Consider the following 19619-nt stretch of genomic DNA (forward strand, 5'->3'; position numbering starts at 1 on the left):
GTGTGTGTGTGTGTGTGTGTGTGTGTGTTTCATCTGGAGATTGTTGGTTCAACTTTTTTCACTTCCTAGCATCTACAAATGTCCAATAAACCTAACTATTATTATTTAGAAACAAAGAATAAAAGTTGAGCAAAAATCTCTCTTGAAACAAAATTTAATAAGAACCTGACAGTCTGAATCCTTGTCACAAAGTATGTGGCTCATGATGCATCACCCAGGTCCAATTTATCCTTGAGTTGAACCTTTTTTATTTTTAATATTTATTATTTATTTTGAGAGAGGGAGATAGTAAGCAGGGAAGAGGCAGAGAGAGAGGGAGAGAGATAGAATCCCAAGCAGGCTCCGAGCTCTCAGCTCAGAGCACGGCAGGGGGATCAATATTACAAACCATGAGATCATGATCTGAGCCAAAACCAAGAGTCAGATGCTTATCTGACTGAGCCACCCAGGCATCCCTCCTTGAGTTAAATCTTAAATAGAACTCAATCTCCTTGATTTAAGGGTACATCCTAGATAGCCAATCAGATCACTGTGATTCCTTGAGACTAGACTTAACCTATATCGGATTTGTTAAATCAGTTCCATTAAAGGAATAACAAATTCTTCCACTCTGTCAGGCCTAAAAAGTTTAAAATAAAACAAACTTAATCATACTAGCCCTATTCATCAATGGAAAAAAAATACTTACAGATTATCATAAAAATAATTGAGTAGTAATGCAAACTCAATTATTTGATTCCAGTCAGAGTGCAGCAGTTCTACATCCATATCTGGAGAGTTCCCTCACCTCAAGGTCAACTGGTTCCAAACACATGCCTATCACTAGTAAACAACGTATCATTATCTTGAATTTATAAACTGCCTTCTGGTTTTTCTTTGTTGGTATGTATCCGGCCTGCTTTGCCTTAATTTGAATGCTATTTTAGGCAGGGTTTTTTTTGTTTGTTTGTTTTGTTTTTTGTTTTATGTTACTAGGATTGGTGTGGATTTTTCTTGTCCTTCGTTTCTTTTTTTTTTTTCTCTTTTATTTTTAAACTCAGTTTCAACCTGAATGCACAGATACCATTCTATTCTATTCTCTTCTATTCTATTCTGTGTTTGTGTGTGTTTTTTTTGTTTGTTTTTGTTTTGTTTTTTTGTTTTGTTTTGTTTTACTTTTGATGACATATGAAAATGTTCCAGTGGGAGTGCAGAGTCATCATTACTCTATTTGGCTGAAATCCTGACAGTTGTTAAACATAATAGAGGTGGTATATTTTAAGTTTCTTGAACTGGAAACATTTTCTCTTGCATTTGCAATTGTAAAACAGATTCATATGTTTTCTCTCACTAACACCAAAAAGTAGCACACATGATGGCCAACTTTGGGAAGAATTCTTTTGATTTTTTAATAGTAAATGAAAATACAGTTTTCAGTCTACTTTCCCTTTTAAAATTTCAGTCTACTTTCCCTTTTAAAATCAATCATTCCATTGCTGATCTAATTAAATAGAAACTTGTTGACAGTACTAAAAGAAAGGCGGGGTAAAAAAATCTAAATAGTAGACTGAGTCCCTGCCTCAAGGAGCATTTTCCTTATTTATGTGAAGAAAGCAAGTTAATAAAGCAATTGTGTAAATTTCTTGAAGGTATTACATATAATTCTGTAATTTGTGAAATCTATATAGAAGGTACTATTCAATAAACTGCCAGTTAAAGTTTGACTTTGAAAATAATCCTATATATAATTACAGTATATATTATATCTATATGCATATATATGCACAGAGTTCTTACTAATAATGAGACTATTCTCAGTTGCCTTGCATCATATCTTAAACTACCTACCTACATATCAATCTCTGAAATCTCTGACAGACAAAATATGTATTTGCTGTTCACTGTGTGCAGAACAATTCATGGATATACAAAGAATGAAAAAAAGATCCCTGTCCTTAAGAATCCTAACAATATAAGGAGGGATTTAAACTACTTGTTACTTAAACAACATTATAGTAATTCTATGTTACATTTATACTTAGCTACACCTAGAGCAAAGTAAACAACCAAAATTAGATTATTTTAAGTAGGGAGTGATAATCAAATCAAGAGATACAAAGTTCAAGCTTGATAGCCTCACTCTTCAGTTGATTTCTATTTTCAAGTTCAAATAACATAAGGATATGTCATGATTTTAAGGTCTTTTAATTATATACTGATTTTTATCAAAAATATTTTTTCAGGGGCTCCTGGGTGGCTCAGTTGTTTTAAGTGTCCAATTCTTGATTTCAGCTCAGGTCATGATCTCAACTGGGCCTCATGTTGGGCTCCACTCTTACAGCATGCAGCCTGCTTATGATTCTCTCTCCCTCTCTCTCTTGCCCCTCCCCGACATGTGTGTGCACAATCTCTCTCTGAAAATAAATATTTTATATGTATACATATTTTTTCATTTGCTTAAGAATAGCATTTACAGTTAAATTAGGCTATAGTATTATAAACACTACTGTAGGAATGGGCCCTTTATTCCATCAGAAACTGACTGATTTCATTTCACATAAAAAAATTATATTTATTTATTTGTTTGTTTGTTTATGTATTTTTAGTATATTTATTTTGAGAGAGAGAAAAAGAGCATGGGAGGGGCAGAAAGAGGGAGAGAGAGAGAGAGAGAGAGAGAGAGAGAGAGAATCTCAAGTAGGCTTCACACAGTCAGTGCAGATCCTGATGTGGGACTTGAATCTGTGAATCATGAGATCATGACCTGAGTTGAAATCATGAATTGGAGGCTTAACTGACTGAGCTACCAAGGTGCCCCAAGGAGGCATTTTTTAATTGCTAATTTATTCTTAGGCTGGTATAAAAATAGATAAAATTTAATAGATGTATATAGTAGGTTGCTGTATCAGCCTGCTAGAGCTTCCCTAACAAAATGCCATAGACTAGGTGTCTTAAACAACAGAAATGTATTGATTCAAAGTTCTGGAAGCTGGAAGTAAGGTCAGATGTTGTGAGAATTGTTTCCTGGGAGCCTATTCTTTGGGTTGCAGATGGTTACCATTTTTCTGCTTCTTCACATGGTCTTCTATCTGTGTATGCTTGCCCTGAGTGTCCATTAGTATGTCTAAATTTCTTCTACTTATGAGGCCACCATGAAATTCAGACAATCTCATAACCTCATTTTAAGTTAATTACCTCTTTTAAGGTCCTATCTCCAAATGCAGGCACATTCTGAGCTACTGGGCTTCAACAGATGAGTACAACATGAGTTTTGGGCTTCAACACATGAGTTTGGAGGGGCCACAATTCAATGCAGAGTTGATGCTATAACAGGAAGCTAGGAAATAGAATAGAAGCTAGGGAATAGTCTAGCTATGAGACTCTTGACCAGGCAACCCATCTGTGCCTAGCTTCTGATTTCTCTCTCTTTTTTTTTTTTTTAATGGTAACAATATCTGCCTTATCTTTCTAAAAACAAAACAAAACAAAAAAACAGAGCTGTAATGATCAAAAGGTATTAACTGATTCCAATGTACATATTCTTAACAAATTATCAAAACATTATACAAGTTATTTTTACAATTTCTATTTATTAAAGATGAAATTATTAGTTTCATGACTGTATGCTGAATCCTAAGACAAGTATTTTTTTTTAAGTTTATTTATTTATTTTGAGAGGGAGGGAGAGAATCCCAAGCAGGCTCCATACTGTCAGCACAGAACCCGATGTGGGGCTTGAACTCAAGAACTGTGAGATCATAACCTGACCCAAAATCAAGAGTCAGATGCTCAACCAACTGAATCACTCAGGTACCCTGAAGACAAATATTTTACATTAGGATTTACTTCGCTCTTGGCAACTCAGCCACGAGTATTGGGGAGTATTTGTTTTCTTTATTGCTATTGAGTATCAAGAAAGATCTGTGCCATTTGAAGGATTGTCCCTGTTGTATCTGATTCTTCAATGTTAACCAGTGAATAATTCCAGCAAACTCTTCCCTTCCAAGGCATCTTCCCCCCCTCCACCCAATAAACAAAGAAACAAACAAACAACAAACCCTGCATGCAACCTGAGTAGATGTTATAAGCCACATTCACTAAACTGGTATGCTCTCACCTAAACCCTCTTTAGTCTATCCATCTTCTCAAGAACTTAACTCTTTTGTGAGCAATTTATCTCATCCCCTAAATCAGGAAAGCTAATGTTACAAAGATTTTAATCAAAAAAAAATTCAACACAAAGTTAATTATACTGCCTGAATCTGAACAGGGCCTATATAGCAATTAGCCAAATGATGATACTCTTTGTCCTGCTGAAAATTCCCTAGGCATATTATAGTTGGGGTTCATATCTTGCTTTCAGGAAAGGATGATGGAAGATGTGGGGAAAGGGAGAGAAAAAGAATGGCACTGCCATTAAAATAAGTTCTTAGAACACAGCATCCTTTAGTGCTTCATTTAACAAAATATGTCATTTTAGAAGCACTTCTGAGTGAAAGTCAAATGTAAATTTTATACACTGACTATAAAGAATAAAACGTCCTCCGGGAAGAAATTTGCTCACCCATGAAAGGTAGAAAGCCTTCATCCTCAACCCCAAATGCTAGATTAGTTGTGGATAAATGATGGATTGAATAGTTTCTAAGAAGACTCCTTGTTCAGCCTTCAGCTTTGTCCCTATAGAGCTCTGAAAGAGCATTTGTTTACAGTACATCATCCCTTAAGCCAAGGAGATTTTATCAGAGTTGTCTGTGGAATTCATCTATTTTGTTTTACCCTCTTTATTTTACAACATTTCAAAGTTTGCATTCCCTATAGTTTCCAGTCTAGGCTGAGGGACATGAGTCGCTTTTTATCCTTTGACCTGTGATCTAGGATCAGAAAACCAACAAGCAGTAACTCCTTGAGTCAAAAAGTGAGGCTTTTTTTCAATGCTGGTCTTGCTCTGCCTGTGTGAACTATAGTGCACTCAGTTTTATCACCTATGCCTCCAATCAAGCTTTCTTAAAATTGCAGAGGCTGACTTTCAGAGATCCATTAGTACATTGTGGGGCAGAATGAAGAGAAACGTCACCCTCCACCCATCCCCACTGTGCTAGGAAAAAGAACCAACATTAGACAGGCTCTTTCAACTCAAAATTACACTTTTTCCCCACCTTTCTGTCACCCCTCCATATCAACTCTTAAGTGGGAGTCTTTTTATTATTAAAGAAGGGTCAATGTTTTTGGCCTCTCCAATGCTAAAGAGAAGACTATAAGAATAAAACGAAGAGCAAAACAAAAAGAATTGGAAGAGACATAAACTGTCCTCGTGGGTCTCATATGCTTTCCATTTAATCTGTAAGATCATTTCAGCTTCTCTACCTAACGAAAAGCTTAACTGTGTGGCTCCCATATATTAGCTCATTGCAAAGTGACCTCTAAATCACTATTACTTAGAAACAAGCACCACACTTCCTTTCATTTTATTGTTCCTATAGTCTAGTTTCAGTGCCCTATTCTACTATATATTTTTAAAGGGCAGGATCTGTTTGCTAATAACCTCCCACTTGAATTTCATTTTATTTCTCTGACCTCTGTCAAAGAAAGAAAATTTAGAAGGAAACCATAAAAGGATTCCCACCTTATATCCTAGGGGAAAGGCCATTGTATAAATATAAGAAGTTCATTAATATCATCCTATCTAAATAAAGGTTAAAAATCGCATACACTAGAAACACAATAGAAGAAATGGTCAACTCACGCAGAGGCCCAATGACCCTAATAACTCACAGTTATTTTCATTTTTCATAAATGCTTCTATTCCTACTACCCAGAAGACTTGTTATTTTTACTACATTATTCAATTAGAACTGATCACTCCCAAAGTCAGCATGATATAACCCTGTTGGGAGCTTTCTGTGTTTTTCAAATGACATCATATATTTAAATTAGGTGGTTTTAGGAGCCCTGCTATGAGTTGGATCCTTCTTTACCTCAGTATTTCAAAAAAATAAGGCAACTTCAAAGAAATATAAATTCTGCATTCACCAATAACTGCCAATGTATAGGAGTACAGAGGACCATAAATTCAATTTCTTCCTTTCTTAAAATGAGATAACCTCTACCTTTCAGGACTGTAGCGTTGATTAAATATGATTATTCACTAATGTGTTTTTTAGCCATGTATTTTAACTTTAGTCAATTAGTTAACGTGATGTTTTTGGAAGAGTTCCTAGAAAAAGCCACCTGTCCCAAAATAATCTTGATACAAAATCTGTCCTAATGTTTGTGTGTAATATACCTAATTATTAAAAACTGTTAACAACTTAATGTGAATGAGTGTATGTGGTAAATTAATCCTATTCCTAGTCACACCCTTAAAGAATAAAACTGATTTTCTGTAAAAGCGAGAGAGGGGGCAGTAAAGATGTTCTATCAAAAGCCCCACAGGATAAGGTGCTTGCTCACTCAGAGCTCTGAGCATCTGAAAAGCAGGGTGGGGTGTGCAGTGAAGAGTCTTACTATGCAACAGACATTATTTTAAGCACTTTACTGTGGGGCAGGTACTGTCATGTCCATTGTTCAGATGAGGTGATAAAAGCCTAGAAAGGTTAAGTCAGCTGCCAGAGAGCAAAGATACTCAGAGAGGAACTGGCTTTACAGCCAAGCAGCTGGGATTCAGAAGTCGTGATCATGCACTGTGCCTTCCTCTTTCCCTTCCCGTGCAGTGGACGGAGAGAAGGAAGGGGGTGAAAGGACACAGTGGCACATGCTGCCTGGTGCCTCCACCTACCCAATAGCTGTGCTCCCCTTTTCCTTTAATAGCAGAACCACTAATTCTATTTTGGAGAGCAATGGGCCCCATTGAAAATACTCATTGCCCCATACCTCATATGCTCACTTGTGGCCAAGGACATCGAAGCAGAAATCCACTGAGTTTGTTTTTTGTTAAACAGAGAGACTCAATTAGCACTTGCCTTTTCCCTTTCCCTTTTCCCTTCTGACTGCCTGAAATGAAATTATCTACTGGCAGAGTTCAAGTAGTCATGCGTTGCCTGTAAGACTGACATCTCCATGCTAAGGATGGCAGAGCAGAAAGTGGAGCTATCATATCAATCCTAAGTGGTCCACTTTTGCAACTTTTTATATGGGAACAACAAACCCCTATCTGGTTAAGTTACTGTTTCTGTTTCATTGTAAATGCAATCTTAACCAATAAGGTGATTATGCAAAAATAGAAGAAAGAACCTAACCCATCATTTGTAGATGGCACTATATTGCCCGAGTCTGGCTCCATATGGTAGTGGGTACACACCGAGCTCTGTGCCACATACTTCTATGGGGAAGGGGTATCCTGTCCCCTGTGGCAGCAGTACCTGGCACAGAACCACTACCACAGTGGAAAGTGGATATGGTTCAGTTCTAACACTGCAACAGGGGGTGGCAAACTACAGCCCGCCGGCCAAATCCCACCCGAGTCCTGTGCTGTATAAACTGTAAGCTGAGAAAGTTTTTTGGTTTTGTTTGCCATTTTAAATAAAGTGTTTTGCAAAGAAACAAACAAAAAACAGAGAAGAACATGCAGTTTTAATCACATGGGACACAAAACCTAAAATATTTACCATCTAGTCCTTTACAGAAAAAGTTTGCATCAAGATAGAGTCAATGTACCAATTATCACAACTGTCAAGGTTGAAAATCTTACCGTCCTCTAAGGACTTTTTTTTTTTTTATGTTTATTTTTGAGAGAGCACAAGCCAGGGAGGGATAGAGAGAGGGGACAGAGGATCTGAAGTGGGCTTTTGCTGACAGCAACCAGTCCCACATGGGGCTTGATCTATGAATTGTGAGATCATGACCTAAGCCGAAGTTGGTTGCTTAACGAACTGAGTCACCAAGGTACCCCATGGCCATTTTTATTCTCCTTTGTTGGACAGTGAGTCATTACATCCAAAGCATGATATGTAATTGAAGGACACAGTAAATGATTTTCCAAAGAACAACAGTGTAGGGCAATAGGGAAGGAAAAGAAGCAGCAGAACTAATACCTTCCTGACTTAAAAAGGAAGGATCAAGTTTTAAGTACATTAACATCAGATTGGCAGAAAACATGATACATCAGCTGAAGCTAATTGTTGGAAGGAAGTTTCATTAAGCACTCAACAGAAAATCCTAGAAGGAATTAAATTTTGAATACCTCAGAATAAAAGTGCCTTTCAAGAAGACTTCCCTGCCACAGGTGGTGCTAAGCTTTCATTCCACAAATAAACATTACCACCATTCACTTAAATCCTCCTAACACATGACGCCAGACTAACTGGATTGAAAGCACTGAGTTGAAAGATGGTGATTTTCCTGATTTTCTATTCTCATTGCCTCATAGGACCTAAAGATGATTAGCCATTTAGACACTTGAAAAATTACTTCAAATAATGTAGAGAAATAAGGAGTTTCATTTTTAATCAAAGGCTAAAGAATCATTTCTGACATTCAACATAAGGGTATAAATTATTAAATTTCTCCAATTTCATATTTAAGAAAACTCATCTCAACATGCAATCAGCTTAGTGGTAAATCAACCTCACACAAAAGTTTATGGGGGAGTTCTTTGCTTTTTTTTTCACTGTGAAGTCTTGACTCTCACCTCATGGATACTAGAGAATGTCCCTAGAACCTGGGCCTAAACACACACAGAAGAGGAATATATATGCATGTTAACCTCTCAGATCCCCAAATATATAAATTTCATGTAAGTTCAAAATTTCTTGTTTTTCTGTATGTGCATTTATGTTCAAAGCATTTCAATCATTGGCATTTCACAAGTAATTCCTGTCTTTTTTTTCCCCCCTGAAAATACTCATTTTTTATCCCTATAGAATCGTGTCCTTGCAGAGATTTCCCACTATCATTATAAATTTGGTGCTATATTTCTCTTCTTATCATTTTAAAGGCTAAGTGGATTTAGGAAAAATAAGTGTATAGCATCAGCTGTTTTCATCTAATATTTTGTAGATACAACACACTTTGTCTTCAAATCAAAGATGGTAACACACTTTTGTCCATACAGTGAGCACAAAATTACCCTTCCTAAAAATCAGTCTTCAAGGTTTTCGATTTCTGGTATTTATCTTTCACATTGAATGGATGCATCCATATAATTATAAAATTATGCAATTATTTTATGTAGATTAGTGATGACTGCATATGAATGCCATAAAACAACACATTACAAAGCACTATGATTAGGGAAAATGTAATTGTGAACATCTGGATTGAGAAATTTAAATTTGAAAAAGTCTCATATTTTTCATAAAGCTTTTTCCCTAGCTTGTCCATATTTCAATGGGTACTGACTGAATCCATTTATCTGGACTAGGCTAATTTAATGTAGATCCAAAAATGTTTTCCAGATCGAGTGCCCAGGTAGAAAAATAGCCATTTCTCTGTTTTTGTTACGTAACTACAATAATAGTTTTAGCATCTCCTTTAAGGATATTCAGCAATTTTGATGTTAAAAGATAGAGTAAGAATGGCCAAAGTGAAGAAACATTTTTAAACAGAATTCATCAAATTTTATTGGAGAAGAAAATAACTATACTGCCAAGAATATCTTGAGCAGGTATGAAATTGCATGTTAAAAATATTGTAAGAAAGCAGACAGTCTATCTCTATTTCTAATTAACCACATGTAATTTCTAACTTACAGCCTCAGGCCTCAAGCCCCTAATCTCTGTGAATGAAGGACCTACCTTTTCCTAAGCCCCAGGTGCTGTCTACTTTATGGGCAGGGTGGGCATTCAAATATTTAACAACACTGTGGTAGATACACAAACTATTCACAGCAAATGCCCAATCAATCGCAGTGGATGCTGGCTGGCAAACTCAGGTCGAGTCCATTGGTATGGCCCTAATGGGTATCAGCCATGTTCCTAGAAGTGTGGACTGGGAGAAGAATATTTGCCGTCCATCCACTTTGACATTCACTGCAAGGTCTCTTTACTCTCTGGACTTTAGTTGTGACCACACAGATCCTTGCTACTTCTCTATACCACAAAGCTTCTCCAGTATGAATCTCCTATCGAATTCCCTCTTTAGCACAAAAAGAACATCATTATTCTCTATTCTTCACCAGCATAAAGAAAACTCTTGCCCTTATAGGTTCTCCTTCCATTTCTTCTCAGTTGCTTTTGCATTGTGCCTGGTACACAGTTCCATGGAAATTTCCCCTCAACTTGGCCTTCCTGCATACACATTTCAAAGAGCTATCTCACATCTCTGTCATTTTTCCCATCAGCAATTTTTCAGAATAAACAAGGCAGAAACAAAAGATTCCAGTACCAAAACTCAAAACTCTAACTTTTTTATTTTGATTGTGCCATGGCAACCATCCCTTGCAGCTAAGAAGGAGACTACTCCTAGATGGTACTTATATAGGGGAGGGTCCCACTACTTATATATTTCATGGCCAATGCATTTATTTATTATGGTTGTCTTTTCTCATTACTATGCTATCTGTGCCCATAAGCATAATATTGAGATTTTTTTCTTCTTTTTCATTTTATTATAACAACTTCATTATAACATAATTCACATACCATACAATTCACCCATTTTAATATGTACAAGTCAATGATTTTAAATGTATTAACAGTGTTGTGCAACCATGACTGTGATCTAACTTGAGAATAGTTTCACCTTTGGAAGAGATCCCATACTCATTAGCAATCATTCTTCATTGCCTTCAACGCCACCTGGACTTGAGAAACTACTTTCTGTTTCTATGAATTTGCCTATTTGAGATCTTCCATGGGAATAAAATCATAAAATACCTGGCCTTTTGTGACTCACTTCTCTTCTTAAGCATAATGTGTTAAAGGTTTATCCATGTGGCATGTGTAAGTATGTCATTACTTTTTTATTGCCAAATAATATTCTTTTGTATGGCTTTAATACATTTATTTATCCATTAGAGTTTTTTTTCCCATTAACCTACTTTTTTTGTTTGTTTTATCATGCCTTGAAACTTTTCCACGCTATAGAGCGTCTAGTAAAGGTTTTCTGAATTAAACTGGTGAAAATTACAAATGTAGTAGTAAACAACTACAACCTCTTCCTATAGCAGTGATCTGTTCAAAGAGCAATTAATGCAAATATTCAAGAACCCATATGCTGAGAAACTTTAAAAACACTAGCAAACATAAAGAAAATGAATAAGCATTGCCTCTGCTTTCTAATGGCAAGATTGTCATCAAAACTTATATTGGCACTGCCTGCAAGACTTGTAAACAAGTAAATAAAAATGGAAAATGGAACCAATAATTGTTATCTCTTACAATATCAAGCACTAAGGATGATGGATTTTTTTTTCTCACTTCCACCCAACAGCATTACGTAGTTGCTTTGAGAATACTGATAAGCTGGCACACCTGGTTGTCAGGGGACAGGGGGTGCACAAACTAGAAATGCTAGAAATATCAATAGCAAAATTAGAGGAGTATTCATATACTATATGATAGTCAGTATTAAAAAAAAAGTATAGCAGATTTAGCTGTGGCCCTATTATTTATAATTTTGCTGTAGGGGCATTTTCATGCATGCAAAGCCCTCAGTGGACTCCCAAGTTAGATACAGTGGTACTATTACAACTGAGATCCATGTGTATGAAGAGCTTCTGAATCTAATATTATAAAGGCAAAGATACTCACTGTAGGGATGAATAAAAATCATTTCAGTCTTTCTGTTTCAAAAGAAAGCATGTTCAATAATTTGTGTAGTGCCCCAAAATATTAACAGAGATAATATGGAAGCTCAACTTGGTTACTTTACCTTTCTTTCTCTATGTTCTTCTGTTTCAAAATGAGTGAAATATATTATGGGAGAGGGTCTTATTCCCTTTTAGTGCTATGTTTTAAATGTTTTTTTTTTTCCTCTCAAGTTATATTTTTTCTAGTAATAACACAATCACATTGAAATAATTAACTTTGTAGTTTCTTCCCTTCAAAAATTAATGCACAGTACAAAACTGCATTTTATGTTCTCATTCACATAGTCATTTTAAAGAAAACACAAAGAAAAGGTTTCAAGTTTCTTAGGCTATTTGGGGGGAAAAAAGAATAAACTAGAACAGCAGTCATCCGTGAAAACAACTGACATTTAGTTTCACATGTAAGGTAAAGCTGAATGGCATGAGAACCTTTCTACTCACAGGTATCTAAAGATTCGTCTGAATCATCAGGGCAGTCAGGGTCCCCATCACACAGCCAGCTCTGGGAGACACAAGTCACATGATCGTGGCAAAGAAATTCACCAGGATCACACAACTGCTGATCTGAAAATGAAAATGTTTCGAAATAAAATATGAACGATCTGAACGTGAACACGAGAGCAGTACAAAGATGAAATGTGGGAAAGCAATACATAAAAGGTACATGAGTGTGATCCACATTTTCTCTTCAGGAGCAAAACTAAACCAAGTATCTGTCTTAATTTTGGCCACTTGGCTCAAGCACACATTTTTGATAGAAGTGACTATGTTGTGGTCTCACACATTCTGTTCTGAAAATAGTTAAGAATTCTGTTTGTGTTTATGACTAGAGGTCTGGTCATATTGGATAAGACATATGGCTATCACAGACAGTGGGCTTTATAGAAGATATTGATCCAAACCAGAAGTCCTGAGTACAGAAATTTTAGTTTCCTCCTCTGCTCTAAGAGAAAGAAAAATCAGTAATAAAAATTAAATATTGTACTTAAACTCCATCTCTGAGAATTCAGTTCCTAGTCATCCATCCTGATACTGGGGATTCATGTCAGTTGAATACCCAATATCATAATATTTCTTTTCTTTTCTTTTTTCTTTTTCTTTTTCTTCTCTTTCCTTTTTTGCTACAACTTCCCATATGACAGCTTCTGCTACCGGACCACAAACTTCTGTAAAGCTTTGCTCTAATTTGGGTTTCTACAATTGGTTGTATCCAAAAATTACATTATTTTCCTTCTATGGCTTCAGAATATTTAGGATCTGTAGTCTTTCTTCAAGTCCTAGTAAATTTATTATATGTCTTGCTTTGTTTTTGTTTCTGTTTTGTTTTTTGTTTTTTTTTTTTTTTTTTGCAATATACTTACTTACACACTGTGAATCCACTCAATACAATTTTTACTTTTTTACATATTTTAAATGTCTGAAATAGGAATGTTTCTTACAATCGATAATCTCTGAATGTGAAAGAGTGTTAGGAACATCTTAACCATTTGATATCACTTATACTTTTGTTTATGTATATACAGGAATGATTCAAAATTTTAAAAATCTATCAATAAGTAGGTCTTTCAATATGTTATCAAATAAAAATTCTAAATGATTTGAAAGCATTAGACCATAACTTCACTGACATTTTTCCCCTAGTAATATACAAAATGATGGTGCATTTTCCACACAATGGTTGGATAAAATATGGTATATCTTTCCTTTCTCTCCCTCCCAACCCCCACATAATTTTCAATATATACATTACAAACATACACAAACATACACACATCTTTAACCAATGGATGTGGTATATAATTAAATTTTTCCCATTCTCATACTATAGATATTTCCTGAAAGTTCCTATTGTTTTATCTTACCATATTATATTTTTCAACAAATCTACCGTCAATATCACACTTATTACCACTGTTATCATAACTTGTTTAAGATTAACTTAATTGAGCATACTCTGTATTTAGCTCGAACTGTTGCTACAAAAATGTAGAAGTCACGATCTTTGGCTTTGAGGATCCAGCAGACTACTTGTGCCAACAGTTTCCGGAGGAAAAAAGTACTTAGTGTATACAAAAAGTTGCCAAATAAATGATATAGAAAATGACTGCTAAAAGAGTCATAGAGATGGAGACAAAAGCAAAGAACAGTTTGAAGATGTACTTTAAAAATGGGTAGGACTTAGATAAATAGAGAGTAAATATAAGATATTCCAGACAAGGAGTAGAGTAAAAATATGTCCAAGGCACTAATCACTTTTTCTTTAAAAACAAAAAAATTATTTATGTATTTATTTATTTACATCCAAGTTAGTGAGCATAGTTAGCAACAAGTGTCTTCCTTAATGCCCCTTACCCATTTAGCCCATCCCCCCACCCCCAACCCCTCCAGCAACCCTCAGTTTGTTTTCTGTATTTAAGAGCCTCATATGTTTTGTTCCCCTCTCTGTTTTTATACTACTTTTCCTTCCCTTCCCTTATGTTCATCTGCTTTGTATCTTAAACTCCACATATGAGTGAAGTCATATATATGATATTTGTCTTTCTCTAATTTTGCTTAGCCTAATACCCTCTAGTTCCATCCACGTGGTTGCAAATGGGAAGGTTTCATTCTTTTTGATTGTAAGGCACTAATTATTAAAATCCATTTGAAACAAAAACAATTGCTAAAATTGGAATGACATTCAGGTTATAAAACTGTTGTTTTTTTTCCCCCCCACCATATGTATAAGTACGTTCCAAAGCTAGAGGAGGAGAATATATGTTTTGCTTTAGACTACCACATAACTTTTATATAGGAAAAGAGCATGGGATAAAATTCACATTGTTTTGCTTATAGAAAAAGAGACCACATAATTTGTCACCAAACTGGGAGAGTTCTGAAGATTAAGGAAGGCTTATTAAGAATTATACTGGGAGGGGCGCCTGGGTGGCGCAGTCGGTTAAGCGTCCGACTTCAGCCAGGTCGCGATCTCGCGGTCCGTGAGTTCGAGCCCCGCGTCGGGCTCTGGGCTGATGGCTCAGAGCCTGGAGCCTGTTTCCGCTTCTGTGTCTCCCTCTCTCTCTGCCCCTCTCCCGTTCATGCTCTGTCTCTCTCTGTCCCAAAAATAAATAAACGTTGAAAAAAAAAATTAAAAAAAAAATTATACTGGGAAACAGGTATAAACCAAATTTCTTCCAGAAAAATCAGAATGGATGTTCTTTGTACCTATAGCTACTCTGCATTTGATTTATGATGTTGAGATGCTAGACTGTTTCCCACTTTCTTTCCTCCCAAACTATAACAAATTGCTATGAGAATAAGGGAAAAGAGATGGTGCCTTGCTAAATGCCATTGTATAATTCCTGACTCAGTAAATAATCAATAAGTACTTATTGAAAGTATAAAGAAACAAAAAAGAGCCATAAAGAACTATTTAGGGTGTTGGAAGTAGTATCTCAAAACATAGGTCAGAGTCAGTAATGAAGGACTTTGATTATCATAGGAAATGTTTTGTAAATAATTTGAAGTCATACAAAAGTACTTAAGAAAGGCTATTTATGATAATATATGCGACAAAGTCATCTGTCAGGACACTCTTGCAATTGTCTAGAGAAAAGCTCCAGATGATTGGACTAAAGTACTGGGAACTAAAATGGAGACTCTGCTCCAAGTGATGTAAGAATTAATAACTGGTGACCAAATGGTTGAAAGGCTCAAATATTTCTCCAAGTGAATAGCCTCAAAAATTAATTGGATGGCATCTCAAAACCAAAATAAAACATATGGATATTAACAAAAAAAGTAATGTATACATGGCCCTGGTCATGCAGGCAGTGGGATAATAATAATAGGTATAACAGAGGGAATAATAAGTATTTTATAGTGTTTTTTTTTTTTTACCTCAAAAACACTTCCATTCTCCCCTCCCCCAATCTTAATTTTTTCATTCATTTACTTAGTCAACAATCACTAATGAGTTTCTACTATGCTCTAGGCACTGAAGATAACTTTTTTTTTTAAGTAGAAATCCTTGGCATCATGAAGCTTATATTAATAGTGGCAGGATAGAAACAAAAACAAAATAAATGAGTTATGTGTATAATACATAAGAAGATAAAACTTTATGGAGAAAAATAAAACAGAGAAGGGGATTAAGAATTGGAGGCTGGGGATATGGATGTACAATTTTAAATGTTATCTTTTTTTTTTTTTTCAACGTTTATTCATTTTTGGGACAGAGAGAGACAGAGCATGAACGGGGGAGGGGCAGAGAGAGAGGGAGACACAGAATCGGAAACAGGCTCCAGGCTCTGAGCCATCAGCCCAGAGCCCGACGCGGGGCTCGAACTCACGGACCGCGAGATCGTGACCTGGCTGAAGTCGGACGCTTAACCGACTGCGCCACCCAGGCGCCCCTACAATTTTAAATAAGGTGGTCAGCAATACATCGCAGACAATGACATTTGAAATGAAGGGGAGGGTGACATCCATTTGAATAAAAGGTAATGTAGTAAGAGTCATATACTATGGACCTGAGGCAGGAGGGTGTCCAGTAAAATTTAAGGAATACTGAGGAAGTCAGAATAGCTGGAGAAAAAGAGAGAGTAGAAAGAGTTGGGGCAAGGAATCAGTATATACAGGGTTGAGGAGGACACAGGAAAGCTTGATTTTTATTAAAAGTCAAGACGACAAACTGTTGGAAGGTTCTGAATAAAGAGATGATATAACTTACTGTTTTAAAGTATAATTCTGACTACTGTGTTGAGAAAAAACTTCAGTGAAGTGAAGGTGGAAACAAGGGGATCAATTAGGGTGTTATTGCAATAATGTATATGAGAAGGGATGGTTGGTGGATAAATATATCGGTGAAATAGAGTTTCAAGACAGTGTTTGATGAGGAAACTGAAGTCAAATATCCTGCTCGCCATCTCATTAAATGTCAGAATCTTAAGTTCAGATCTTTGACCCTAAATGTAGAACTTCTCAACAGCTTTTGAATATAATGAGTATGAGATGCTTGTAGGAGATTCAAGAATAAATATGCATCAGGCAGAGATGCATTTTAAGTCTGAAATTTAGGAGAATAATCAAAACTGGAAACATGGAACAGAACTGGAGCTTTAAAGGAAAGAGCAAAAAACTGTAGGAATAGATGTAGATGAAATTTAAGTGAGGTGGGGGGAAACGGGTAGAGGGAAAGAAATAGGAGTAGGTCAGGCAAGGGGACAGAGGTGACAGAAAGTTTATCCAGAGATACAAAAGGAGAAAGGCAAAGGAAAAGGAGTTTCACTAAAACCATGTGAAATTTCAAGAATTGTAATGAGGAAGGGGGTCACTGTGACAACACTCAATACGATGAGTTCTGAAAAGATGGAGCAAATGTGTAGGCTGAGGAAAAGATGCCACTGAAGGAAGAGAGACTGGAGCCCAAGGATGTGGAAGTGGAACAGTTTCCCAAGGAGAACTCATGTGGCTGGAATAAGAACCTAAACACTAGTAGGAGCACCTGCCCAGAGGAAGAAAGGAGAGAGAAATGAAATAGACATGAAATAGATAAGTAATTACCTGGTAGGAAGCTGCTTTCTTGCCTGGTTGTGTTTTCTCAAAGAACTGAAAAGCAAGATTATTTTTTTTACAATTTGCAAAGGATGGAACTGGAAAAAGTGGTAAAGATTTAGGATAACTGCTGAGGGAGTTGGAGCAGGACTCAACTAGGAATTTGTGAAAGGATTTCTTTCTAACAGCGATGAGGATCCAGCTAAGGCTGAAAAGTGTGCAGTTGACAATTATCATGTTTTGTTCATTTTGTGTTGTATTAATGTCCAAACGTTCACCTACATTGAACACAGATACAGAATAATCCCTTGGGGAAAATCTCAGGAGAAAATCCCTTGGGAAAATATGCAAACCACCCTCAATACATATTCACATGTATAGATATGTACCCAAATCCATCCTAATTCAAAATAGATACGTATTAGGAGTAAGACAGACTTACGGGGATTTACCTAATGAGCCTGTGTTATCAGCTTCTAAGAAAGATCCAACCTTGAAAGACAACTTGTACTGTTGCAATTTTGAGGACAGGTTTATATTATCTCTCTAAGAAGTAGCAGTTAAGAATAGCTTTCTACAACTCACCTATTTATTTTTCAACCAGATATTCCATTTCAAGGTTGGTTTTTAAAAGCAATGATTATATGATCCAAAGGAATGAATGTTCACTACTTCAAGGTGATTATTTTAAAAGATATCCACCGGATTGAGTTCCTTGAATCAGAAGCTAAATATGTTCTGTGTATATATGTATTTTCCACTTATCCTATTTAATGCTTCATGCCACACTTCTGAGATATTCAAACTAATCTTATTTTAAATATCTTCATATTGTATGAAAGGTACTGTTATACACTGTAATTAAAACAAGAAGCTTATGAGAATGTGTAGGCAGTTTCACTTACATCCCTAAGGAAGAAGATCAAAGCTAGGACCATGTCTATCTCTTTATAATAATAGTCTCTTGCAATAAAAAGACATGAAAAGATTAGGACAACCATAGCCTATAGACTTTTACTAAGTTTGGATGCACCCTAGATTAGTATGATAATCTTGCTACATTTATATGAAAGCATATAATTGCTCATTTTAATAAAAATTAAGAGTAACATTTTTGGAAGTTGCATGTAGATGGTCTTAAACAAAAGATTTTAGATACATGAGTTGCCACAGACTTATCTAATTTGTATTTCCTCATTTTAATGTCACAATGAACCATTTTTTATCTTTTAAAAAGACAGGAAGTATCACAGTCAAATACTAAAACTAATATCCCCCAATAGGCATCTATTGAAAAAATTATGTAGACTCCAGCTCCTTGAGTTTTTCACCATGATTAATTTATAATAATGTGATGCCATTTCCCTTAGATGTTGACTTGCTATTTAAATACTAATGAGAATGTTAGTTTACAAAAAAAAAAGATAATTGCCTACTAAATGCACAATAGGACATTATGGCGAAATTTAAAGGAAGGATAGGGGCGCCTGGGTGGCTCAGTCGGTTAAATGTCTGACCTCGGCTCAGGTCATGATCTCACAGCTCATGGGTTCCAGGCCTGCGTTGGGCTCTGTGCTGACAGCTCAGAGCCTGAAGGCTGTTTTGGATTCTGTGTCTCCCTCTCTCTGCCCCTCCCCTGCTTATGCTCTGTCTCTGTCTCAAAAATGAATAAACACTAAAAACATTTTAAAGGAAGTATAAATGATGAACTCTGGTAACTGCATATTAAAGGTAAAAGGAAGGGTAGCACCCATTCAACAGCTAAATTCCTGAGGAATGCAATATTGATCCTAGCTAAGTTAAAGAATTGCTACAACCTCCTGCACTAGCTAAGCATTAGGGAAGGTCCGTGACTTAGATTTTCAGAAGTTAGTTAACATCATAAATATTTATTTAGTATATCTACTAAATCTAGTATATCTATATATCTCATCACTGACAGTCATATAATGGTTAATAATATACCATCTATAATTGCTAAAAGAGAAATATAGCTACATTTCCTTTCTTCCCACATAAGAAGCAATGATTCCATTACCAGAAGAATAGAATTCTTGTAGAGATCTACAGAAATTCTTACTGTATTACAGATATTACTAGTATTACTAACTCAACTTCAAATTTTGATTAAGCTCATGTAAAATTAAAGGAGTGGTGTTAGTTATCGAGTTATTAGGAAGTACCTTAAATCTTTTGCCTTTATATTTACCCCTTCTCCAGAAAAATGTGCATATATAGATGAAGAAAAATCCTTTAGAATTCCATACGAATTGTTTTTTCATAATATGGCAAAAGTATTCCTTCTTCAATGCTTTCCTCTACTATCCATCCTTGGTCCAACAAACACTTTTAGTTCTCT

General features: G+C 35.8%; 1 protein-coding gene across 4 annotated transcripts in view; it reads right to left on the bottom strand.

The window, feature by feature from the left end:
* The window catches only part of LRP1B (LDL receptor related protein 1B), a 1910230-nt gene that overhangs the window by 1542605 nt on the left and 348006 nt on the right, over positions 1-19619 (bottom strand). For all 4 annotated transcript variants that reach the window (XM_045479681.1, XM_045479680.1, XM_045479683.1 and 1 more), the window contains exon 2: positions 12167-12289. In XM_045479681.1, the coding sequence (XP_045335637.1) occupies positions 12167-12289 (123 nt within the window). The remainder of the gene's footprint in view (positions 1-12166; positions 12290-19619) is intronic.

This window comes from Leopardus geoffroyi, chromosome C1 (genome assembly GCF_018350155.1).
Source record: "Leopardus geoffroyi isolate Oge1 chromosome C1, O.geoffroyi_Oge1_pat1.0, whole genome shotgun sequence".
Classification (NCBI taxonomy): domain Eukaryota; kingdom Metazoa; phylum Chordata; class Mammalia; order Carnivora; family Felidae; genus Leopardus; species Leopardus geoffroyi.